A 27461-nucleotide genomic window follows, 5' to 3' on the forward strand; every position below is an offset into this window, starting at 1 on the left:
CTGTGCCCCTCAAATGGTATAGCCCGTCCTGAGCCAAAGGGGGAGGCCCCCAGGCTGAATGTGCTTATGCCATTATTACTCACGCTGACAACGTACAAAGGAAGCTTTAGATACAGAAGACCTGTCGCTGCAAATACGCCAATTGTGAGTGTTTCTCACAGCTGGGTTTTGGGAACAGTCCCTCGGGGTGACAGGGCGTCTGGATCGCTGAGTAAAATTCTGCTAAAAGGAAACAGGGATTTCTTTCCAGTTAAGAAAGGACACAGGTGAGAGACATGTGGAGGGATATTTGCATTTTCCCGGTGGATGCTTTGCTTGCCTTTTATCTAAGTGCAATGGGAAATGGGGTAACCTGGGTGGTTCAGTCGGTGAAGCAGCCCGCTCGTGGTCTCAGCTCCGGGTCTTGATCTCAGGGTCATGAGTTCAAACCCCAGGCTGGGCTCCACATTGGGGGTGTAAAGCCTGCTCAAAAAATTAAATTAAACTAAATTAAATTAAAAAGAAAAGAAAAGAAAAGAAAAGAAAAGAAAAGAAAAGAAAAGAAAAGAAAAGCAGTGGGAATTAGAGGAGAACTTCCTTGGGGAAGCAGCAACGAGCTGTGTGAATCAGAAATCCACATTTTCCACCTTGATGTCCACCCTACAGAACGCCACCCGGAAATACCTACTGCTGCACTGCCACCATGCAAATCCCACACCCCAAATTCTTGTCCCCAGGGAATACAGACGTCGCCCAGACACTGTCCCTCAGGGAGAGTCGGGCTGCGTCTATCACCCACTGTGTTCTGGACGCTCACTCCGGCACCAGAGGCTGGGGCTCGGTCCCGGACGTCACATAACGCCGGCCCTACGGGTCTTCACCACCTATCCCTCCATCCAAGTTGGAATTTCCTCCTGAAAATCCCAAGGGCATCCAGAGTCACGTCTCTTGAGGGATTCTGAGTCCAAAACGCCATTGTACGTAGATGGACTGTTTCCTTACACACTGTGTGTCCAGGACCAGAAGAGTAGAGACTGAGGGCTACGCAACACATTGGAATCACTTGTACGCATATCCCACCTCGAATTATCGTTTTCTGCCCCATCCCTGGAGCAGGAGGGCCTCAAGACAGGAGAAACGATGCCTCATTGCTCCACATGTGTCTGGATTCTTCTAGGTGTTTGATTAATGCTTCACTCTACTCAGAATGGAGGCTCAAAAACACATCACAAGTATGACTTGTAATCGACGTGTTATTGCTGAGGGTCATCGAGATGGTGAAGTGTGCACGCTGAGTATTCTCTCTAGGTCTGACGGTGTGTGTTTCTTTAATTTTTGCTTTCTGCTATTCTTACCAGAAAATTTAAGTCAGAACCTCCCCCCCCCCATCACATAACATAATTACCTCTTAATGTGCACAAAGCAGGCGGGGGTGAATTTCCTGATCCCATCAAAGGGGACACTCTGAAAAGAGTATCGATGCCTTGCAAATTCCTTTTTCAGGAATGCAGTTTAAACGTATGCTATTTTTCACTTTTAAAAAAATGAGAGAAATGCATACATTTAAAAAGTTGTTTCTTAGGAATTTTGAGTCAGGGGTGCACACAGCTATATTAGTGCGCCCCCTCGTGGTTAAATTAGTCTAAGGATTAAAAGCATCTATCACTCAAAAAAGTTTAGATTAGCTATTGAGGACGGGGGAAAGAAAGTAAATTTTTTATATATAAAATGATTTTTAGAGGACTTTTAGGTTCATGGCAATATTGAAAAGAAGGCGTAGCCTCCATGACATCATCATCACAGGAAAAAAAGCTTTTATGTCAGGATACATGTAGAGACATTTTTATGGTTTATAACTCTATCCGGGATAATGGTTAACCGATGGCGTTTGTGACAAGGGACCAAGGAACACAACCTTTCGATCTATGACACACCTTACATTTTAACCTACCTATTTTAAGGTATCTTCAAAACACCTCATCAAAAACAACTACTTTCCTAGTGCTGTGTATTGGGCCGTGTGCTAAGACCTTTATGGGAATTATCTCCGTGAATCTCCACAAAAGTCCTTGACGTGGGTGTGGTTGTTACTGGCATTTTTAAATTAACATTCTTTTTGTTGTTGTTGTTAAGTTTATTTATTTTTAAGGGGTGGGCAGAGAGAGAGGGAGACACAGAATCTGAATCAGGCTCCAGGCTCTGAGCTGCCCGCACAGAGCCCGATGCGGGGCTCGAACCCACGAACTGTGAGATCACCACCTGAGCTGAAGGCAGACGCTTAACCGACTGAGCCACACAGGTGCCCCTGTTATCGGCATTTTATACACAGAGATACTGAGGCAGTTAAGTGGGCCAAAGACGCGTGGCTGGTGACAAGGTCAAGGTCAAGAGCTACTGAATTCTGTAGGCCATTTGTCTCATCTCTACCGATACCACGATGCAGACTGGAAATGTGTCGTTGGCTGTACATGGCTTGTTTTCCCTACAGCCTTCACTTCAGTGTGTGACTTGGGGACATAGAAGGGACAGAGCTGGGACCTGAGACCACTCCTGAAGCGTGTGTCACCACCCTGAGGTCTAGAGTGAGTCCTCCTCTGGGATGTGGCCTTTCTTGGTCAGTCCCCTGAACCACTGCCCACTCTGTCTCCTTCACCCATAAAATAAGCGGATTTGTTGACAAAGTCTCGGAAGATCTTTCTCAGGCTAAAGCGCTCCGATTCTCTTCTGTGACATCCTAAATTCAAAATGAACCTTCTCATACGATGTGTCATAAAATAAGCACGTGTTGGACATCTCCGGACAGGCAGCGGTCGAGAAACGACAGCCTATGTAACTAATCCTTTTATGGGCAGGTAAGGCCCAACATGGGTGCCTGAGATCACCCAGAAGACCAACAATATCCAATATTAACACGGTTATTTGCGTCTGATAGTTGTGCATGGGTACGTGGGGTGTGTTCTCCTGAGCACGTTACACAGCAATTTCCGAGCCCCGGATGCTTTATCGGTTACGTAGTTAGTGTAGCAGACTGAATGGTGTCCCTGAAAAAGGGGGTTATTAAGATCATAACCCCTGGTAGCTGTGGATGTTTCCTTCTTTGAAAATAGGCTCTTTGCCGATGTCAAGATGACATGTTATGAATCCAGTGACAGGTATCCTTTTAAAGAGAGGGGACTTGGGGGCAGGCACACAGGAAGGGAAGAAGACCACCGAACGACATTGATGGACACCGGAGTGATGTGTGTAAGTCAAGGGAACCCGAGGATTGTGGGCACCACCAGAGGTGGGGACACATCCAAGCCGTGAAGGATTCTACCCATAGCTTCAGAGAGAGCACAGCCCTGCAGAGGCCTTGATTGAGGAGATCCATCAAGGCAGCCGGAGCAAACTCATGCAAGGACTCCTACCCAAAGTAGACTCCATGAAACCTCTGGCACATCCTCAGGGCAAAATCCATGCACCTGCCCCCCAAACCTTTGATGGACTGCTCTCCATTCCCTTTCAGTGGATGAAAATAAACCATTTGGCTCCTCACCTTACTGGCTACTTTAGACCAGTTCCTTTCAATGCATTATGATTTAATCCGTGTTATTTGCCAACTATTCAATTATTTCAATGACTCAGTACAAATTCAATCCTAATTTCAATTATTATTCTTTAATGGCTGATTTTTCCCCCTTTTCCCTATCCACGAGTTAGGTGCACACAGGACCCCGATACACCTTTACCACCAAGAACAGAGAAGAAGTTGACAGATAGTGTTAAGCACCAATGGGGATTGAGTAATCTGGAATGCTAGAGGACTCCATGGGCTCTTCAATTCCTTCCTTGAAATTTTCCAGCCTCGGTTGACCTTGCCTGCCTCTGCTCAACCTTGGCTCTTCCTCATGCTCCCATGGAGATCGTGTTCTCTTCCTTGTCACACAGGCAAAATGGGAACACTGCGCAGCAAGGCTTGATCCATATGTTATCCCGATTCAAGTCTGAAAGCTGCATCCGCACGGGAGTGATGCTCTTCTTGTGTTCCTTCACGGCGTTGGCCACCGTCTGGATCACCACGTTGTACAAGGGCTCCGTGTCCGGCGTCAGAGGCGTAGACTCGGAGGGGTCCCTGGTGATGTCAAAGAGCAGAGGAGGGTCGTGGTAGGTGACGAGCTTTCCCGAACACCGGCAGTAGAGGGTCTCATAGCAGGCTTGAGCTCCTGGCGGCTGGAACACAGGCGTCACGTAGTGAACCTTCCACACAGCCTCGCCTGGACACGAAAAGACACATCAGACACATCCAACCCAGGTGCCAACTGAGTTTGTGTTCTACATTTCAGGCATCCCTCCGGGTCTCTCTCCTTGCCCGTAGGTGAATGAAAATATCATTCAATCCTTAGAACACTAAGAAATCAGACTCCCCTGGTATAATTTATTTATTTATTTTTTAAAATTTTTTTATTTATTTCGAGGACAGAGAGAGAGACAGCGTGAGCAGGAGAGGGTCAGAGAGAGAGGGAGACACAGACTCCGAAATAGGCTCCAGGCTCTGAGCTGTCAGCACAGAGCCCGACGCGGGGCTCGAACCCACGAACCGAGAGATCATGACCTAAGCGAAAGTCGGACGCTTAGCCGACTGAGCCACCCAGGCGCCCCTCCCCTGGTATAATTTAAATATGCTGGGAACCACCTCCACATTTTGCGTCTCAAAACATATTATTCCTTAAAGATATTTCCTGTCATTCTAAAGACAGTGATTCTCAGAACGTTTTCCAAGAAGGTATTTTCAGTGGCCACCCTGGAATAAATGGACTTGTCGCAAGAAAGCGTTGCAAATGCACTTGAGTGGCTGTAGTCTTGGCGTCCACAGCAAGTAGGGGCTCGTGTACTCACTGTCCTTTGGATGCCAGCGTGCGGCGTGGAGAAACAAACCACAGTAGTGAAACAAGAACTCATGCTCCGAGCGCTCCACATCTCCCTGAAGCAACGGCATGAGGTCCTGGCCATCGATCACCCTGCGGATACACGCAAAGGACATCAGGTCAGGGGACCTTGGACACCGGCTGTTTGAAGGATGGTCAGTGCGTTGCATGACGTTTCCCAGGTCCAGACAACAGTGTGCTCGCTGTTCGGGAAATCCACACACAATGTCAGGGACATTACACTCTCGTGGGGGACACGGGAGGGGGGAAATTCAAGCTCTTAGGAGAAGAATGCGTCCATGCATGTCCCTCTCAAGAGGATTTGTGGATCTGCCCACAGAAGCTCTCAAAAGCTTGGTGTTCTGGATGAGTTCCCAAATCAGAATTTCATGGGGCGCCTGGATGGCTCAGGTAAGCATCTGACTCCTGATTTCAACTCAGGTCATAATCTCACGGTTCATGACTTCGAGCCCCACATCAAGCTCTGCAGTAGCCTGCTTTAGATTCTCTCTCTCTTTCTCTCTGCCCCTCCCCTGCTCTCTCTCTCAAAAATAAATAAATAAACATTCAAACAAACAAAGAAACAAATCACAATTTCACGTGCAATTGCTTTTCTACTCTTAAAGGGCAGCTTACAGAACCACTAAACAAATCTTATATTTTTCCTCTTATATTAGAAAAATGGATCTTCTTTTTGTTATTTTTTATATATTTATTTTATTTTGAGAGACAGAGAGCGAGCAGAGGACTGGCAGAGAGAGAGGGAGACACAGAATCTGAAGCAGGCTCCGGGCTCTGAGCTGTCAGCACAGAGCCCGACGCAGGGTTTGAATCCACAGACCGTGAGATCATGACCTGAGCTGAAGTCAGACGCTTAACTGACTGAGCCTCCCAGGCGCCCTGAAAAATGGATCTTCTATCTCATGTTAGAAAACAGTGATAATAAAACCTACTTTACCATAGGAAATACAATATGTGTCTGATAATCCTAATAATGATCATGAAAGAAATAACTCTCTCTATATTCTCAGATACAATGATTGCCTGTGTTGATAATCCCTTAAAAGGACTGTGGACTAATTAAGTTTAGCAAGGTCAGAAGTATAGAATTTTATTTCTATATCTTAGCAATGAACACCTGGAGATCCATTTTTTCCAACTAGCATTTACTACAAGGTCACAAAACGCTTTTTCCAATGTTAAAATTTTGTGTACCGAGCCACAATACATCTGATAAGAGAACTGGATGTCAGAGAGGTAAACAATGTTCATAGATTGGAAGACACAACCCAGAATAGCTTAAATAATTGTTAACATGAAGGAACTAGTTTGAGGATTCATACTAAATCATTCCAAAATTTAGTTCAAAGCAAGAGTAATCAAGCCTGTGTAGTCAGGTCATAAGGGTGAGCATATGAATCAGTGAAACAGGAGAGAGTCCAAGAGATAGACTGATTGTCCGTCAATTGCCTTTCAACAAATGTCCAATGTAATCTAGCAGAGGAAGAACCATCTTTCCATAAATATCACTAGAATGAGTGAGTGACTATCTAAATGCAAGAGAAATAAATCTCAACCCATACCTCATGCTATATATAAAAACTATCTCAATATGGACCATAAGTTTAAATGTAAAACCTGAAACTGAAAAAAAACACTGGAATCATAGCAGAAAGTCCTTGTGACTTTTGAATAGAAAAATGCGTTTTAGGTATATTATAAAACTTAGCATCTATAAAAGAAAAAAGAGGTCTCTGCATGGCTCAATTGGTTAAGCACCCGACTCTTGCTTTCAGCTCAGGTCATGATCTCACGATTCGTGGGATCAAGCCCTGCATTGGGCTCTGTGTTGAGCATGGAGCCTGCTTGGGATTCTCTCTCTTCCCTCTCTCCCTCTGCCCTTCCCCTGCTTGAGAGCCCACAATCTCTCTCAAAAATAAATAAATAAACATTTGCAAAAAATTTAAGAGGTTTTTAAAAAAGAGGAGTAAATTGACCCGTATGAAAATTAAAAAGTTCTTTTCAAATAACAAGGTAAGAGAATGAGCAGAAGCCACAGAACGGAAGATACGACCGGCAAAACACAGATCTGATGATGAATTTGTGTTCGAAATATGTAAAGAACTCTTACAATTCAACAATAAGAAAATAAAATGCCCACTTTAACCAAAAAATGGACAAAAGATTTGAACAACACTTGGCAAAGAATGGACATGGATGGGCCAATCAGCACATGGAGATGCGTCCAACACCATCAGTATTAGGGAAACACCAATTAACAACCATGATCAGACCCAACTACATTGTTATTATAATGATTACGATGGAAGAATGACCATAGCAGGTGTGGCCAAAAATGTGGACCAGTTGGTAATCATACACATTGTTGGTGGGAATGCCAAACGGGGCTGCCATTTTGAAAGTCCATCTCACAGTTTCTCATAAACATTTATTGATAATATGACCCATTTTTCCCACTTTTGGTCATTCACTCCAAAGAAATAGCAATTGATATCTACCTAAAGACCTCTATGCAAACATCCAATGCAACTTTAATCATAAAAGGCAAGTTTCTTTCTCCAAAGCACACATGCCTTTCAAAATTTCATGGAGTCCCTCAGCTCAGTTTTCCACTGAAGAGCAAAAAGAAATTATAGGGAATAAAGATAAGATGTTTGTCGAGCTAATTCTGCAAAAAATAAAAGCCAAATCAATCATATGAAGGAAATTCTAATCAGAGCTCAGAGGACAATATTTCTTGGGATTGTAATTGTGGATAACACTTTGAGCCCAATATATAGATTATAGTAATGTCCCAAAGGCAATGCACCCCACTGATGTCTTAGAAAATTATTTTATGACTGTAACTGGCTCAGTTAAATAAAAAGGTACAAGGGTGCCTGGGTGGCTCAGTTGGTTATGTGTCCAACTCGATCTCAGCCTAAGAGCTTGGGTCTTGATCTCACCGTTTGTGAGTTCAAACCCTGTGTTGGGCTCTGCACTGGTCATGAAGTCTACTTTTTAAAAAATACTACATCTATACTAACATTACTATGGTTTTTTTTAAAAAGTGGATCCTTTAGGGGTGCATGAGTGGCTCAGTTGATTAAGCACCCGACTTCAGCTCAGGTCATGATCTTGCGGTTCGTGAGTTCGAACCCTGCAACTGGCTCTGTGCTGACAGCTGGGAGCCTGGAACCTGCTTCGGATTTTCTCTCTCTCTCTCTCAAAAAAAGGAATCATTTAGCTCAGATCGATAAATATGCTTCTTAGGACAATGGAATTGTATTGTTACTATTGTATATAAATTCTCAATAAGTCCTATTATCCCCTAAAATGAAGGATTAAAAAAACATGAATAGGTCTTTCTTTTCTGATGTTTCCAATTTGCTTTCATTCTCTGTTCCTTCCGAACTGCGTGAAGACGGGAACATTAGAATCAGTCTTTGGGCTTACCAGGAAGACGTGCCAGTGGGTTGGAGCCGCTAGAATAAAGTATCCGAAAGTCACCTGTGAGGCTGCCTTGGTCTGTTGTTACAGGAAGGGCCAGGACGCACTAGGAAGTGTCTCATGTTGCTGGGATCGAAAATCATCACGATAGACGTTCGAGTCGCCACGCAATGTCTTACCTTCACATCAGCCTCCGGATCTTGCAGAGCAGAATTCAGGGACCTGCTTTTTCTCTTGCACGGAGGAGTGTTTTACCAGCCACGTACTCATCTCCAAACCTCCCCCGTGAAAACCATACAGTGTCCGAGACCGGGGTCTGGTGCACCCGTGATGCTCAAAAGGCACGGCCATGCACAAACCTCACCTTTCCTAGGTACCTGTGGAGAGAGTACGCTGCCTGGTCCCCACCACTCTGAGAACAACAATGACGTGAACAGTCACTGGGACATCACCTGTCGTGAGGGACCGTGCTTCCTGACACGGCCGCCAGCGTGGGGAAAACGTCCATCAAACTTGTCGGTTCCTCAATCACTTTCCCAGCTGGTAGTCTTCCCGGCCAACGGACCAGCCCCGGGACGCGAATTCCACCTTCCCAGCCGCCCATGCCTTTCCCACCTACGGGGCGAGGCAACAGACTTTCAGGTAAAGAAGTCGTGGCTTCAAAACGTATTTAAAGAAGAGTATTTAAAATATATTTAAATGTCTTTAAAATGTATTCAAAGCCATTCACAGGGATTTAAAACGTATTCGGATGTAGTTAAAAATTAATATCAGTACAGACGATGGGCTCGGAGCAAACCAAGAGGAATGATCATCCTACGAGTGTGCGTGGATTTTTATCCTTTCTTTAAATTACGCAATCACAGCTTGTTCATAAATGGACATCTTTTTCAATGTCCTGATAGGCAAAAATGGAATTTCAAGAATACCGATTTCCCTTAGGGGATTTATTTCCTACTGAACCTGTGTAAGTAGTGCTCATAGAATAATAGATTCAGTTGTTCCGCATTCCGTAGGAAAGCGTGAGTATTAAGACTATTTTCCTCTAGAAAACACCTTGAAATGCCTTTCGATACACGTGCTAACACGTATAGACCATCTTCTAGACAATTTCCTTATGACATATTATACAGACCGGGACAATGTGGTGCCTAACGGACCGTGTTGTCACACACTAAATGTTACATCACGACAAGGAGTCGTGATCTATGCAGTTAATGACAAAACCAGAGACACGCTTGCTCCTGTGTGTTTTAAGACATAACCTTACAAGGCAGCACCAACTCTTCCTTAATAACCCAGGAGTCTCTGCTTTTTGTCCGGCTACCACATTTTTTCCACACCGGGTCTTCTTTCAACAGCCTTATAAACGTTATCAGTGAGTAGATACACTCAGTTCATTGGCAGAGTTGTGCAAAGGCACATGGTTATATCAATACTTTATAATCTCACAGGGTTTCCAGGGAGGGAGATTTCTGGATGTGACTTCAGCAGAGCACCCGCCGTGGGGGCTAATTTCCTCAGGAATCGTGGCAAATTTAAGGCCAACTTCCTTGGTTATTATTAGCCCTGCACTTTATTTTAGCCGGAGCCAAATGAACTTGTTAAGGCCAATTTCCTTAGTTGTTCACTTGTTTCTGCATTAATCGGTTCACTTCAGAGATTTCCATTATCATGAGCACAAGAAAGCTTGTTTACAGCCAGACCCGGCTCACCACCCCCCTCCTCACCTTTGTATATTCCGTTCCATCCCCCGACCTGGACGTGGCCCGCCCGTGCCTCCAAATGCCCACCATTGTCCGATGTGAAGTAGACGAGAGTGTTGTTCGTCACACCGAAATCATCGATGGCATCGAGAAGCTTGCCTGAAATAGTTAAAAAAAAAAAAAAAAAAAAAAAAAACAAAGGAAAGAAAAGAAAAAGAAAAACAGGGACACGTGTAATGAATGTCATGATGAGCCTTGGGCTGTCTTCAGAAGTCATTGCAAAAATGTCTCTTCTCCACGATGCACCTGCTTACGGTGGGTGAAAGTGTGAGCTCCACACAGTGTGTGGTTGTGAATTTCTTCTCAATTCCTCACCCCCATCTCATGCTGGGCGCACAGTTGTGTTACATTACTAATGAAAATGCATTTATTTTCTATTATTACTATTTTCCATTGCTATATTATTGCGTAATAATATTTACTTTTTTAAAGATTTTATGATACGGATGCCAGTATTTATACTGGTGAGCCCCAAGTTACGTTTCGCTTTTGCCGATTTTTCTTTTCGGGGCGTCATTGTTTCTATTCTTGATTTCCATGCACATCTTTACTAAGGAGCGAGACTCTGTAACATTGGTAATCGGTCCTCTGTTTGCAAGGAGCCTGAGGCGCGCGATTTATGAGTATGCCTTTGGCATTTCGCGAGGCCTCACGCTCTTTGCCTCTGATGTGACTTCCCTGTGTTTTACTAGCTCTGTGCTCACGTGTTGTGTGTGTGTGTGTGTGTGTGTGCGTGTGTGTGCACGTGAGTGTGTCTGGGTCACTCACTTTGTGAACATATTTCTATATATTGATTATTGGTATCGGAGCTGCTATGAATGGTAGCCTATCACGCATATATCTTGAAACGGGTTATCTTTAACATAAAGAAAAAGTATGACTTTTGGTGTGTATTTCTAACAGACACTGCCACATATTTATATATGTACATGTATGTTAGAGTACATACATACATAGAAGCATAATAAACTACGTATACTGTTACACTGAGTCTATGCTGGGAATATACTATATAATGATCTCAATATCTTATATATTATCTCAATGCCTGTATTATTATATATTATTGCTATAGTATTTATTAATGTAGCATGCTATTTTTTTATAGTTTATTTATTTTTGAGACAGAGACAGAGCATGAGTGGGAGAGGGTCAGAGAGAGAGGAAACACAGAATCTGAAGCAGCTCCAGGCTCTGAACTGTCAGCACAGAGCCCGACGCGGGGCTCGAACCCATGAATTGTGAGATCATGCCCTGAGCCAAAGTCGGTCCCTTAACCGACTGAGCCGCCCAGGCTCCCCTAGCATGCTATTAATAATATAATAAACTGATGATCTATGTATTTGTTCTATGATATAGTAGTACATGATATACTATTGCTACTGATTCCATGTATATGCTATATTATATTATTATATTTTATATTATATATTATATATGTGAAGCGTATATTTAAGTCGATGTCGGAAATCCTGTAAGTATTTTCACAGTTACTACCTAATTATTATTATTATTTTTTTTTTTTTGCTTATGTTTGAGAGAGAGCATGAGCACAAGCCAGGGAGGGGCAGAGAGAGGGAGACAGGATCCAAATTGAGCTGTGGCCGCAGAGAGCCTGATGTGAAGCTAGGACTCAAGAACCGTGAGATCATGACCTGAGCCGAAAGCGAGAGCGAGACTCCTAACCTACTGAGCCAGCCCGACGCCCTCATTTAAACTTTAGACGTTCGTGTTATAACTGGTTTTGAATGCGTCTGTGCATATGACTTTCCCAGGCGGTTGTGCCCTCTCCCGCCTCCGGCCCCGCCCGGGGGACCTGCCCTACACACCCCACCCGTAACCTAATCGCAGCCGTCATGCTGCCGTGCACAAGCCTCTCCTCGCGCTCACCCGTCCCCTCCTCCGCCTCGGGCTGGACTCTCACCGTCTCCTCCTGTTCCCAACAGACCTGCTCTGAGCTACTGAATTCCCCGGACTCGTTTCAGACGCCTCACTAATTGGGTCCCGGCCAGACAACTTGCCCTGGGTTGGGTAGGGGATGTCATCTGCCTTGAAATCCTCTAGGCAGGTTTGAGGAAGCAGGAAGCCACATGGGATGGGGGCAGAGAGTTTCTGGAGCTTTCCAAACAGCTGTGAAGTGACAGCCCGTAAGAGCGAGTCTGAGGGCTTACAGGACGCATTAGAAGAACCCACCGTGTTTCCTCATCTCTCCCCGTGTACCCTCCTGTCTACACCAGCAGCCGCTGAGGTGGCGTGTAGGAGTGCCTGGCTTCCGACCTGCTTCCCCAGCAGCCTGCCCTGTAACCTCGGGCACACTCCCCCAGGACCCCGAGCTCTCGTTCCCGCATCGGCCAAGGGGATGACGGTGGTGAATGCGGACCCCGTCTCCTTAAAGGCTTCCGGAGCTCGACCCAGAACACACGTGCCCTGCGTCAGAGGCTGGATTCGATCCGTGGATCCCACTGACCAGTGGTAGAAAGGGCGCTTCGCCTCCCCAGAGGGTGGCTGTGATACCCCAAGCGGAAACCAAGAAAACCTTCCAATGAAGGAAACATTCTAAGGCGGAGATCAGAGACTGCTGGCATTTGGGGGTTTGTTACAGAATCCAGGGTGGGGATGTTGCAGAAAAACAAACTGTTTTTTTGTTTGTTTGTTTGTTTGATTGGTTTGGTTTGGTTTGGTTTTTAACTATTTCTGAAATGACATACGGAAACAGAGGATTGCTGGCCTGGACAGACAGCCGACACACAGCCCGTGGGCACCCACGCTTAGATATTTCAAAAAGTTTGTATTGATTTACACTATTAAAGCAAATAGAATGTTTCTGTTCTTTTTTTGTTTGTTTTTACTGATCACATCCTGAGTTGGAGTTAGTGACAGACACACACACACACACACACACACACACACACACACACACACCTATGCCTGCATAGACACAGAACTGTGTGCCTATATCTCGTTAAATACCATTTAGATTTAAAATAATTTTTAGGGTGCCTGCGTGGCTCAGTCGGTTAACCGTCCGACTTCAGCTCAGGTCATGATCTCACGGTTCGTGGGTTCGAGCCCCACGTCGGGCTTTGTGCTGACACCTCGGAGCCTGGAGCTGCTTCCGATTCTGCGTCTCCCTCTCTCTCTGACCCTCCCCCGCTAATCTTGTGTCTCTGTCTCTCAAAAATGAATAAACATTAAAAAATATTTTTTAATAAAATAATTTTTAAAGGTTGTCTATATTTTGAAGACTGTGAATTGACCACGCTTCCGTGGCTCCCCTGCGCTCAGGCTCGATTCCCGAGGCATCTCTGTTTCCCGAAATCTGTTTCAGGCCAGCATCTTACAGCTGGAGATTATGGTACCGCCAGAGAGTGCTTTTCTGAGACCTGCGGCAAGGACTCGCACCTGCGGCGTCCTTGAGGCTGGCCGAGGGCGCGCGTGGGGGTCCTGAACCGACGGAGCACGGGGTCTCTTAAGAGTCCTGTGCCACTTACCCACCATGGAGTCCATCTCCTGGATGTTGTCGCAGTACCGGCCATGCTGGCTGGTGCCCATGAACTCGGTGGTCGTGGGGAGCGGTATGTGTACGTGCAGAAAGGAGAACATGAGGAGGAAGGGTCCTTCGCGGTGCCTGAGGACACAGCAGTCACAAGGCTCATGGGTCTGCTGGGTCCGTGAGAGGTAACTGCATTTACTGAGTCTGTCCCTCCTCTGCGCTCCCTGGGAGAGGGGACGTGGGCACCAGGCAGCGGCGTGGCTGCCGTGGACTCCTGAGTTCCCCAGGGTCCGGAACGTTCCCTGGGGCACGTGCACTCCTCAGTGACGCCGCCAGACACAAGACCATCCAGGTCCCATACTCTCTCTCCCAGGGCTGATGCCAGCTCACCCAACAGACCCATCATCTCTGGCTGATGCCAGAGTCACACCCAACAGACCCAAGGGATGCCCGTCCAGGAGTCGTTCTGTGGAATCGCCAGCTCTTTTGCAAGAGACAGACGCGTCGTAGCAAGCTGTCCCCACACCTTTGGCCCTTCCTGTCTGGACACAGGAAACAAGGCTGACCTACTTCGAGCCCTGACGGTCCCCGGGGAAGGTACGTCCTCAGCTAAGCGGGGCAGAGCGCAACACAAAAGCCACTCTTCGGGAAGTGTGGGCTCTGACGACATGTCACGGTGTAAAGAATGAAGGGAAATAATGAAATAATAATAATAATCAAGCTGTGCCATGGTGAGCTGGGCGGAGTGGCTGGCGTCCCTCCAAAACTGATGGCCACCTGTCGGCTCAGGTGATTGCATTTGCGAACCGACTCTTTGGCGGTGTAATTAGTGGAGACAAGGTCATCCTGGAGTGGATGGGGCCAGAACGCAATAACAGGTGTCCTTTTTTTAAAATTAATTTTTTAGTGTTTTATTTATTTCTGAGAGAGAGAGAGAGACAGATGGACAGCATGAGCAGGGGAGGGTCAGACAGAGAGGGAGACACAGAATCCGAAACAGGGTCCAGGCTCTGAGCTGTCAGCACAGAGCCCGACGCGGGGCTCGAACCCACAAACCATGAGATCATGACCTGAGCCGAACTCAGACCCTTAAACGACTGAGTCACCCAGGTGCCCCAAGAACAGGTGTCCTTAAAAGAAATGGATGGTTCGGAGATATGCAAACGCACACAGCAAAGGAGGCTTTGGGAAATCAGAGGCAGAGATTGGAGTCATGCATGCAAGGAACACCCAGCACTTACAGCTTTTGCAGGGAGCTCAGCCCTGCAGTCACCTTCATTTGGGACTTTTCTGGTGTCCAGAGTCATGGAGACTACATTTCTGCTGTTTTAAACCCCTCTGTCACTCGTACTTTGTAATTAGAGCCCTAGGAAGCTGCTATATGTGTTAGTTAGGAGTGAGATTATACAGATGGTGCCTCACATGGCCTAAGGGAATCTGCAGATGTAATCAGGTTCAGGAACTTAACACAGGGTGATAATTCTGGATTATCTGGGTGTGGACCCACACAGTTACAAAGTTCCTTGTAAGAGGGAGGCAGTAAGGACAAAATCAAACATAATGTGATGCAGAGATGCAGGGAGACAGCTATGAGACAAAGAAAGTGCAGCCTCTCCAACCCTGGACAAAGAACGCTGTTCCCTAAAACCTGCAGAACAAGTTAGTCCCGCCAATGCCTGATTTCAACGCCATTAGGTGAGTTTTGGGTTCCTGACCTCCAGAACCGTGAAATAACAAATCTGTGTTGCTTTAAGCCATCCCCTCTTGCCGAAATCTGTTTCAGCAGCCAAAGAAAACTCACACACCCAAATCTGGATAAAAGCAAGCTCCAGCATCCCTGAACCCACTCGACCTGCTCAAGGCCACGCTGCTAATCAACAGAGCGGCTTCTGAATCTCCAAGTCCCCATTCCTCTCTGACATGGTGCCACGATGGATCGTATAGACCTTCTGAAACTCAGCACGGGGTTTGGTGATGGATGTACATTTCCACACCCCAGCATTTGTTCCTGAGGCACGAATGTAAATGGTAAGCAACAGCACGAATTGGACAGAGTCACTCACCTTGAGTTCTCACTGTGATCAATCCTCATTGCAACATGCTGGTGCGTCCCTCAGGAAAGCATCTACACCTTTACACATGTGGCAGATACCAGGGAATAAGGAGTTTGCCCTGAATGAACCCAGCTGTTGCATTACATCTATAAGGCAAAGACGGTTTGATCTCTCTCTCTCTCTCTCTCAGAGTATACATTTGTATTGTGTCCTCCTGGCCTGTGGGGGAAGGAGAAAGCTAGCGACAGGTGGCCCAAGATCTGTGATGCCACCAATCGACTCTACAAGTCAGTCAAACACACCAGCTTACAGATCCCTACCCCACGATGACTCGTCTTCACACATTACATCTCCAAAGACCCGACTCCTAAATGAGATCACATTGTGAGCTTCCAGGCAGACATGAAGTTTGAGGGAACGCCGTTCCACCCTACCCTAATCCAACTCACCATGGCACAACTTCATTTTTAATCTACGTTTTCCCCTTTCTTTACATTTTGATATCTGTCAGAGCAGAAATTTCTCAGCGTGGCGTTTCTGTTCTGTGCTTCCCTGCTTGACTGAGGACCGATCTTCCTTGCGCTCCATTTGGGAATGCCTGGCCGCTTCTTCGTCCATCTTGTTCTCACTCACCTTTGAAGATCTAGTTGACGTATCTTCTCAAGTATGACTTCCCTGATATCTTGGAAGGTTCCTACAGTTTGGGCTGATACCACCCTGAAGTTGTGCCCATCCCCTATTTCTTTATCATGGCCTCGTCCATCAATTGTCATCACCAAATGTGTACTTGTCCTTAAAACCCACTCCCCAGGATGGTGATCAGTAAAGACAAAAGGTGAGTAAAAAATGTGTTCACAGCCTTTTCCTAAATAAAGATCCATCAACTAGATGTTTCTAAATGTGGATCCCTTGAAAAAGGGATGCAAAGGGCTTTCTAATGATCACCAGTGACCTTAGCTGAATCATATCCCTTACGTATCACATGCTCAGCAATATGCCCTCTGATTTTAATCAGATTTTAAATCTCAAAGAGGTGGTTTCCCTAATAGGAAAAAGAATGAGGTATCTTACCGCAGCTTACTCTACTATCTGTTTCCTGGCAAGTACATTTCCCATTATACATTAATATGCAAACTATGCATTGCAAATTTATAAGCCAGATTTGTAAGTCTGAGTCTAGTGTGAGTCTACCTGCTTGGTCTGACCAAATATGAATTTCGAGGCCAAAAGAGATATTGTCATTTTAATAACAGGAACTTAAATGAGATACCACCTTCCTACACACTTCCTGAACAGCCCAAGTGAATTCTAAAACATGCAGTATTGTATTGCCTAGCCCTAGCTAGCAATATTCCATTTCTTAAGTCAATACTGTTCAGATCGTCACCTCTTATTTTTTTTTTAAACACTCATTCTCTTCTGTTTTTAAGACTCCTGTCTTTGAAATACTCATTCCTAAGTCCATTAAAATACATGGGTTTTTTAAAAAATTACCTTTACCTTTCCATAAACGAAATCGCCTCCTTCAGCATGATGGAACCAGCCCGCTCTGCCTTCATCGGCTGTTCAGTGATCTCTTGCTCGCGCATGAGCAGGCAATCCCAGTACAGAGATGATCTGTAACTAGAGAACCACAAGTAGCCCAGCAGAAAAATAAAAAGAACCATGGAGAAGATGAAGGACCAGGGGACAGAGATCAAGCCACTCAGTTTCCCCAAGGCAGCTGTGACTGCAGCAATGGCGACCAGCTGCACGCAGAGCCAGATTTTGCTCCCGATGGCTAATTCCGTGTCCCGCGAAGGATCCGGCCAGCAACTTTCAATCAGAGTGAACGGCATGCCATAAAAGTAATCAAACCCATAATTATATGGGTGATGGCAGTGGTCATGTCGGGAATCACAGTTTAAGCCTTGATGCCATTTGCCTGAAATTACAAACAGACAGATGATGCACTATATGCACACACGCCGCAAAGACTGCGTGAATCCTCTTCAAGCTGAACATGTGATTCAGGCACAAAAAATGGAGAAGCAAATAGTTTTTCTTTGCTTAAAATTCTTGAGTTCAGCACCAACTCACCTTTGACTCTTCTTCATTCACAAACATCTGTGTTAAGATCTGGCTGTCAGTGACCAAATAGGATGAAAATTAAAGGGAGAAAAATACACTTGTGAGTTTGTAGCAAAGATGTGACCTGGCCAGTTTCTCATTTACTGGAAGGAAAAAAGTCATAGCCACAAAGATGAAAACATGAGACACTCAGGGTAGACTATAGATGATGTCTAGATGGGTGAGTAGGTAGGTAGATAACTAGATATTAGATAATGAGATAGATATGATATAAGATGGGTAGATGGATAGATGGATACATGAATGGTAGATGAATGGATGGATGGATGGATGGATGGATAGATAGATGTAAATTATGGCCATAAATATAAATGATAGAGATAAGATAATTGATGCATGATGAATAAATGGTGGATGGGTGGAGATAGTAGATAGATAATGATAGATACAAATAAATCTTGGCAGTTAGATGGGTAATGTATATATGTATACATAGGTGGATAGATAAACAGATATATGATGGATGTGTGGTTGGATGGATAGATGGATACATAGATAACAGATATAGATAGATAGATAGACAGATAGATAGATGACAGATAATAGATAACTGATGGAGGATGGACCAAGCATGCATGAATAGATGGCTGGCTAGCTGGTGGGCTGGAATCTCAGGGTCTCCCACTAAAGTTAAGTAAACTTTATTTGAAAAAAACTTGCCACATGTTTAAATAGTAACAAAAAGATCCATGGGTGTCCTGCTAACATGAGGACTCGAACAGAATATACGATCATTTGTGTCCACTAAAATGTTAATAGCTCCCCGCATGGAGTTAGGGTCACATGAAGGATGCACACACATCTCAGAGCAGCTCCGGTGCTAAGCAGAGGAGAGCCAAGACTACTGGCCCACGCTTTTCTGTCCTGCACCTCCATGAAGATTGTCTTCTCTGATCAATCTCAAGTTGGTTACAAGAAATTTAAAATAGCATGTTATCCTGGAAGCACCCAGGTAGCTCAGTCAGTTAAGCGTCCACCTCTTGATTTTGGGTTAGGTCATGATCTCACCATTGTGAAATCGAGACCGATGCTGGGCTCTGCACTGACAGCATGGAGCCGGCTTGGGATTCTCTCTCTCTCTCTTTCTCTTCCCCTCTCCCCTGTTCTCTCCCTCTCTCAAAATAAATAAACTTTAAAATAAGATGTTATTCTCATGCCAGTTGAAACCCAGGCTCTCAAATAAAGACAGTAGGTGTAGCTACACTTGGGTCATCATTGGCCAAGGTCTTTCCTCTTGGGCAGTGAGAAAAGAGACATCCAGACTACATCTGTAGTTCCATTTTAATGAAATAACGAAGTAGTCAAGAGAACACGCATGGAGAAAACATGCAAGGCACAGAGGGCCTGACAAATCGGATCCTAATGTGAGACATTTTTGCCTTAAACATTTTATGTGTTCCAAGCAGTTTCCTGTCTGTGAAATGAGGGAGATGGGTTATTCTCGGGCATTCCTTCTGCCTGTAGTAATCGATGACTCTGTCAATGTGCAGTATAATTAACCTGGGAACCTGATTGTTAGCATCCCACCACAGTGCAATACGGGAGCCAAATGGGGACTTAATCATTGCCAAAAGGGAGCCCCACAGTTTTCTCCTCTGTGTTGACCCGTGGGAGCGCAGAAAGGAGGTGCTACATCAAGGGGACAGGCTGGAAAGGAGTCAATGGAAACTTTCTTAGGCAACTTCAATGCTCGTTATCTTGATTTGGGTGACAGATGCAGGGTGTTGACATTTCTCAAAAGTTTTTTTTTTATATATTTTTTTCTATTTGGGTGATGATTATAGGGTGTAGACTTATGGAGTCATTAGCTGACACTCTATGAGAAGTTAATGTGCACAAAGCTATTTGTGCGTTCTTGAGAGAACTGGCCACACTTCGTAGGTTATGTGTGGTGAATGGGATGATGCATTCCAGAGCCTGCAGAAAATAATGCACAGGTCGCATTATAGGACAGAGTTCTGTGCGAAGATGAAGAGCACAGGACGACACAGAAACTGGGGTGGCCTGTCTGGCAAGGCCCAAGGGTGGGGAGAGGTCCCCTGTCGTGCTTGAATTACATCGAAAAAGGCTGAACAGGCGTCATTCAGAAAGAAGTGTGTGTGTGTTGGTCAGGGGGGCATTAGGACGGAGAGTCCCAGGGGGACACAGGGTACACATTTCCTCGGGAAAGACCACATAATACATCCATCAGGTGAATTCCAGAGAGTAAAGAGAAAGGTCAGAGGTAGTCATTGAAACGGAAGATGTAGAGTTGATAGCACACAGAGGGTCTTCTGTACCATAACCAAGATGCACACTCATTTTGCAACAAAGGGTTTCCAAGAACACCGCGTCAGGCATACGGCAACACAGATCATTTCTGTATAGGGAATGAGTCATGCCCTTTATAGTGAATGAGTCATGGCCGCGTCTTACCTATCAGTGCGGTACTGTACCCTTGCCCCTTCAGTAAGGCTGCAAACGTTGTCTCGTTGCGAGGGAGTCCAGCAGGAGCTCCGAGTGTGTGGATCACACGACTGACTTTATTAGAAACCATTCCTAAATGGGATGAAAAAAGAAAACCAAAACACAGAACACACATGCAGTGAGTAGGTTCCGTCACATGAAGAGTAAGGGAGTCACGGGGAGCTCAGGAGCTGGAAGAGACAGAATAACGAGCGAGGAACCCAAAACCATCACGTGGGCGAGGAGCCTCATGTTCCCCAGACATAACTCACACTGGTCTCCCCTAGGCACCCCTTTATACACTCGCATGCACACACATGACACTCCTGGACATGCACAGACGCACCACTCAAATAACACTCTACACGTAGCCCCTTGCAAATTTACAGCAAGACAGGGCATCATATCAAGACACACATAACTGAACATCTAACACAGGCTTACTCTTGGCCAGGGAGGCCATCGTGTTGGGAAAAGAGCCAAAACACTGAAATCGTGAAAACCTCAAACCCTATTGCTCTTACGATGAATGTTTTTTCTGACAATAGGTTTTAGTATTTGTACAAAAGATGGATATGCCGAATGTCTGTTGAGGCATCTGGGACACATGGATATAGAGTGTTTGAACTTCTCTATTCCCTCCCCCAAAACAGAGCAGTAAGAAAGGAAAACTGCTGGGGCGCCTGGGTGGCTTAGTCGGTTGGGCGTCCGACTTTCGCTCAGGGCATGATCTCGCGGTCCGTGGGTTCGAGCCCCGCGTCGGGCTCTGTGCTGACTGCCAGCTCAGAGCCTGGAGCCTGTTTCAGTCTGTGACTCCCTCTCTCTCTGACCCTCCCCTGCTCGCGCTGTCTCTCTCTCTCCTAGAAATAAATAAAACATTAAAAAAAAAAAAAAGAAAAACAAAGAATAAAGAATTTAACATTTCCTGGACCTGATTCACCTTAGCGCCCAGTAAGCCAGCTATCATCAACCTCATGGGATGCAAAAGGTAACACGACAGCCTCAGGAGACCAGCAAGGGGCTTGTCAATCTTGACTAAGAACTGGGCATAACTCCCGACCTGTGAATGATATGCTCTACTTCTTCTTCCACAATAGAATCTGTGCCCGTAACACCACGGCCAGTCTAACCAGCCTTAAAAACATAACCATACAACCCTGCCATTCCATTCGGTGGCATTTATCCAAGACATCTGAAAATACACGTTGAGTTAAACACGTGTACAGGCAAGTACACAGCAGAAGTGTTTGTAAGAGCCTAACGCCCGAAACAACCCAATGGTTGGTCAATCGAGTGATGGACAAGCCAAGCGTGTTGCATCCATACAATGGTTGGAATATGTGATAAACGTTTGAGACACTGTGGTAAGTCTTCCTCATGGCAGTCAGATTACTGAAGACTTATTCTATTCATTGCTTCCTTCCATGACGGTTCTCGTTCTTGCCCTGGGTGGAAAGTCCCGCCTACGCCTAATTGCAGGACACCGAGGAGAAACAGTGAATAGATGTAACCAGGTGAATGGCTGTAACTCAGCCACTCAGGTTGGGCTTCGGTTGACGGGGACGAGGTCCGCAGCCGTGTACGCGTGGAGGTGTGTGTGCGTACGTGCGTCTGCACGTTTAGGGGCAACCTTTTCAAAATGGCCTAGCCACCTATTTACTCCCTTGAACCTTAATGTGTACACAGAGAGTAGCAGAAGTTTGTCCGTCTACACACCTGATCGGATGGGGTATCTTCCCGTGAGGAGGGCAGCCCGGCTTGGGGTGCACAAGGACGCTGCAGCGATGTGCTGTTTCAGCTGCACACCTTCCCTGGCTAAGCGGTCGATGTTAGGCGTCCTGGAAAGAGAGACAGAGGAGAATTGCAGAGGGAATGATGGCGGACAGAGACAGAGACAGAAATCACCACTGCTGTTGGCTATGATTCCCTGAGCTCAGAGCCAGAGAGGAAGTAACTGCACACAGCACCCTATTTCCTTTTTTTCTTCCCGAATCACAGAGAAAGTACAGCTGAGGTTTTAGGCAGTGGCTGGGTACTGCACAGTTGACATAATTTGGTTCTGCCATGTGATGTCTACTGAATAGATTCAACGAGTATATTTAATGGAGGCGCCTGGGTGGCTCAGTCAGTTGAACATCCCGCTTCGGCTCAGGTCATGATCTCATGGTTCGTGGGTTCGAGCCCCACATCGGGCTCTGTGCTGACAGCTGTCTTCAGATTCTGTGTCTCTCTCTATGCCCCTCCTCCGCTCATGCTTGCTCTCTTGCTCTCTCTGTCTCAAAAATAAACATTAAACGCTTTTTGAAATAAAATATATGTAAAAATACTTACGTGTCCATGGGCTGATGAATTAAGGCTAATGACTTACAGACCTTAGTTATGCCTAGCTACTTACAGACTCAAGAGTTAAGTTCAATGCACAGGCTCTACAGACAGATGCCTTTGCGCTAGACCAAGTTTGCAACCTCTGCCTTGTGTTTTTTCCTACAAAGATATGTGGAGGTTGGAGACAATCAGAAGAAAAACAGTCCCTGTTTAATTTCAGGAGGCAGTCAAACATATAATGACACCTGACTTTCTTCGTATGAGACACGATTGAACAACATGGAATTATTAAAGTATAGGATTCACACATCTTGCCCTGATGCACCCCTAAACCTCTGGGTAGGCATTACTCATGTACGTGGCTTTTGTTGCCTATCCCAGAACTCTGAGTCTGTTTCATGTACGTTTTTTTTTTTTTTCTTCCAGAGCACCAATTCTTACAACAGAAGGATCTCCCCTTAAAAGGTCTGTTGGATTCCAAAATTCGGAAGAGTAAAATTTCCAGGCACACCGAGAAAAAGTATACATAGAAATCATGACTCATCAAAAAAGTACAGATCATGGAAGGCTCGTGACGTGCCAGGTAGCTACTCTAAGTGCCTTGAGCATATGAAGCCACACTTGTTCGCTGCTCACCTGTGCGCTTGACCAATCAGAAAGCTAAGAAAGGCACACAGAAGTCAAGTCACTTGTGCAAGATCTCAGAGCCAGTAACTGCAGAATCAACATTCTAGTCCAGACGGTCCTGGTTTTAATATTATTTGCTTCTTTTAAAGACAAAAAAACCCCATGAGTTTGGTTTTCCACATGATGTAGTCATAAAACCTCGTCAACCTCCAGAGCCGAGGCAACAGATGAAATAGCACAACTCAACGTGAAGCCATACCTCACCGTGTCATTGCCAAAACAGCCCAAGTCACCGATCCCAAGATCATCCGTGATAATCAGGAGAATATTCGGCTTGTCTTCATGCACACCCTGGGCCCCGCATGGGTTTAAGAGTAAACACATCCAAGACAATGCGATGAAGAGGTTCCTAAAAAGGAGGAAGGGAGTCTACAAGGACGGGCTCGGGAGTTACATCCCATTCCAATGTCCCCATGAACACAGCAGGGCTCACGGGACACCAGGCAATCTCCCAAGGAACAGGTGAGCCTCGAGAATTTCTCTTCCCAAGCATTGGCTGCCACTGTTGAATGGGGCCCGCAACTCTCAGAGAGAGTCTCTCCTGGAACCCCAGCTCACATACACCAAATGCTCTTCCAGGACATGAAGTCTGAAATCATTTACTTGAAGGCAAAGCGTGTATCAGGTCAGAGGCAGTAGGACTATGAGGTCACATCCCTGGAAGAAGAAGCCCTCTGACTTTCCTTCACGCTGGAATTCAAACCCGGGGTGGGGACACAGAGTTTTGCCAAAGGGACATTTAGTTGGAAGGAAGGAAAACAGCAAGCAAAACAAAGAAAAAACAACCCCAAGGCAAAGGAGAAGGGAGAACATGGTTGAAGACCTGAATCGTGGAAAAGGAGCACCCTGGATTCTGAACACTAATCTAGTCCCCTTCATGATTATGCTCAGCCCCCAATGAAATCCCCATTTTCCAAAGAAATATATAATCCCCTTCCCACTGGGTCCCTACTCAATTAGCAGGCAATGAGTATTGGGCGCTTGAACTATATTAGTTGCGTCTCCATCTGGTGTTTATTCACGTTTGAAGACCCACCTCAAATACATCTTCTCGGAGGAGACAAATGGCCGCTAACCTTCATCCGCTCCCACAACCTCTTGATAAATGCTCGGAAATAACGCTACCATATACAATTGCTTTTCTCGCATCCTGTTTTGACATTATTTCATTTATTTTTATTTTTGATTTTGAAATGTAGTTCATACACGATGCTCCGTCAGTTTCTGGTGCGCAACGCGGTGATATGACAACTCTATACGTTATGCTGTGTTCCCCATGCCCGAGGCTACCATCCGTCACCACACAATGGCAGAAAAATGGGTACAATCTCTTAAAGTAATACAACTCTGTTGGAAATTTAGTCCATATGGTATCTGTTGTCAAAATATCTCTCGTTTTGTCATAGATTTGCTGAATCCAGAGCATCAATGCCAACCATACCCAGAAAACATGACATTGAGTAAAAAAAAATATATAAATAAAAATAAATAAATAAGAAAACATGACATTGAGTGCCTGTTATCTATAAATAACAGCATCTATACATCTGGGGAATCCACAAATTTCCCATTAGATTCAACATACTCGCAAAACAGCTACTTTCCTCACCTGAACTTCATGATACAGCACTGACTGGCTTCCAATTTTCTTTGGTCAGAGGAAAAATGTGCTGAAAAAGATAAATGTGTTATTGCCACATTAATTACATGAGTCCCCATTGTGAAACCCTCAGGATACTTCAAAGCCATACTTCTACTTTCAACATTTACCATTGGCGTTCCAAATCTGTCAACCTATGACCTTTCCATCGTTAATGACCTACTGCTCATAGTTTGTTTCTACGGAGCTTATGCTGTCCACCCGCTTCTTTCTGCCTCCTGAGACAACAGGCTTAGTCTCTAAGGCTACCCTAAAACATGTCTGGATGACAGTATAGTCTTGAGGAGCAGCTGAACATAAGGGCTTATACTCAGAATGTGTAAGTGGGATGAATTTGGGTCACCTACAAAGAGGTAATCACTTCAATGTATCTACTGCTTTGGTTTTGTATTAGCGCAAATTTCACAGGACTATATGGTGATATATGGATAGCTAATCATTGTATACAAAGAGGGGGAATTTATGATATGCATATAATAAACAGCGAAATTTACTGCAGCAAAAGAAAACAGATACCCGTCTTCCACCTGCAAGCTATTACTCATATTTGTATTTAAAATAATATGGAGAACATAATAAGAACCACCTCCTTCATCAAAATCTGTCCTGCCCAAAACAAGATATCACCAGAGACCCCAGAGAAAGAACAATAGGCTAAGAAATGGAAAGGAAGGAGGGAGAATGGAGAGAAGCTTACTCAAACAAACATTGGTTTGGAATCAACCTTTCAATGCCTAAGCTGGTCCATTAAGTTCTAGAAAATAGTCAGCCAAAGGGGCTTCCAAAATCCCACCTCTGCCCATGACAACAGAAACTAAGCAAGAAGCAAGAAGACGGGAGCCTGGGGGCCTCAGTCGGTTAAGCGTCCGACTTCAGCTCAGGTCATGATCTCACGGTTCATGGGTTTGATCCCCGTGTAAGGCTCTGTGCTGACAGCTCAGAGCCTGGAGTCTGTTTCAGATTCTGTGTCTTCCTCTGTCTCTGGCCCTCCCTTGCTCACACTGTCTCTCTCTCTCTCTCTCAGAAATAAAAAAAGAAAGCAAGAAGAGCCCAGCACGTCCATCCTCACAAGGCTTCCTTGACTCACGGGTCCACAGTGTGGTCTACCTGACCTCCAGGAAGAAATAAGATAGTGGTCGTGAAGAACTCTCGCTCCTCCTCAGCAGCCACCTGGAGTCATTAGCTGAACGTGAGCCTCCCCATATAGCCTCTCTCTGTGATGGGCAGGCCGGTCGAAGCTCTGCCCATCCAGATGGTTCAGATTTGTGAGACATAAATGAGGCAATCTGATTTGTCTCTCAGATTTGCATGTCCTTATACAAGTCCAGGGAGGGGGGGAATTATAGTCAGTGGAATACTTGCCATCTTCCTTGCAGTGAGTGTTCTTATCTGTGACTACCACCAGAATGATTCATCGAGATGAAAATTGCCAGCCCTCCTACGGAAGAATCATTGTTTGATCCTGCCCATTACATTCTGATGACTTTGGGAACTCTGGCATTGCCTCAGGGCGATCTGTGAACCTGACTAACGGAGAGATAATACAATGTCTCCCCGAGCCCCAGGATTATTTCTGAATTCTGTTTGGCAAGATGAACTGTGGGGAGTAATTTGGGGGCTTGTGGACGCACTCTGTGTCAACATCGCCATTATGCATCGAGTGAAACAGTGAAACAGCCAGTCTTCCACGTGACGAGCAGATCTGGGTGTATAAGAACCAGGGCATTGTCATCCTACACATGAAGAAAATACGGTGAACACCCAGTTAAACAAACCAGAGCAGTTTGCCTGGAAATTAGCTACACAGATTATCATAATACACCCCTTTTTCACCAGAACATAGTTTTTTGGTTCTTTTTATCAGATGGGATGTTTTATTCACGTGCTACTGTGTGATTGCATCAACCCTAGATGCCCAGATCCTGGACCATCAGATCCAACATACAGATTATTCCCAGGTCGTCTTTGTTCCCTGGGGGACTCAACATTGGAATTGTGTAAAAACACCAAAAAGCATGTGTTAAGAAGTTCTGAGCCCATTCTCCAGAATGAGCACCACAAAGGGCATACCAACTTTTCATCCCAAACAATAAAATATGAAGCATAAAAGTGTTTCTACAACTCCATGATCACCTGGTTTAACGTCTCATCTGTGTGTTAATTCAATGGTTGTTCTCCTTCCAGTCCTGGGGGCTCTCATTCTGCATCCCATCTTCCTTTGCGTTGTGTGGTGAGTTTCTTAAGGGACTGCTCAAGACCTTACTTATCATAACATAAAACATTTTCCACTCACATACTCTTACTCACGGCAGGGTCTTTGATTCTCTGTTGTCAGTAATTTGTTTCAACAGGATTTGCCGATCTTGGTATGGTCTGTACTTGGTGTTAACGAATGCAGCAAAGTGGCCATTGTCTGTGAAGTTTCAAATGTCGATTAATGCTACTAGTCAGTCATCGCCACGTAATGCAACGAAGCCATCATTAGTAACCACCTTGAAGTCCAGAGAAGACGCCAGTGGAAGACAGACACAATGGGTTGGCCAGACTGGGGATATGCACCTTGAGTCG

General features: G+C 45.3%; 1 protein-coding gene across 1 annotated transcript in view; it reads right to left on the bottom strand.

Annotated features, from left to right (window-relative positions):
• Nucleotides 1-3864: 3864 nt before the first annotated feature.
• The window catches only part of ARSF (arylsulfatase F), a 28547-nt gene continuing 4950 nt past the window's right edge, over nucleotides 3865-27461 (bottom strand). Inside the window, exons 3-11 of the mRNA XM_039245283.1 lie at nucleotides 23433-23582; nucleotides 21938-22059; nucleotides 20192-20314; nucleotides 17147-17570; nucleotides 13591-13727; nucleotides 10064-10198; nucleotides 8786-8948; nucleotides 4855-4976; nucleotides 3865-4232 (exon numbers count right to left, since the gene is read on the bottom strand). Of these exons, the coding sequence (XP_039101214.1) occupies nucleotides 3865-4232; nucleotides 4855-4976; nucleotides 8786-8948; nucleotides 10064-10198; nucleotides 13591-13727; nucleotides 17147-17570; nucleotides 20192-20314; nucleotides 21938-22059; nucleotides 23433-23582 (1744 nt within the window). The remainder of the gene's footprint in view (nucleotides 4233-4854; nucleotides 4977-8785; nucleotides 8949-10063; nucleotides 10199-13590; nucleotides 13728-17146; nucleotides 17571-20191; nucleotides 20315-21937; nucleotides 22060-23432; nucleotides 23583-27461) is intronic.

Source organism: Hyaena hyaena, unplaced genomic scaffold (genome assembly GCF_003009895.1).
Source record: "Hyaena hyaena isolate Hyena2069 unplaced genomic scaffold, ASM300989v1 scaffold_259, whole genome shotgun sequence".
Lineage (NCBI taxonomy): Eukaryota > Metazoa > Chordata > Mammalia > Carnivora > Hyaenidae > Hyaena > Hyaena hyaena.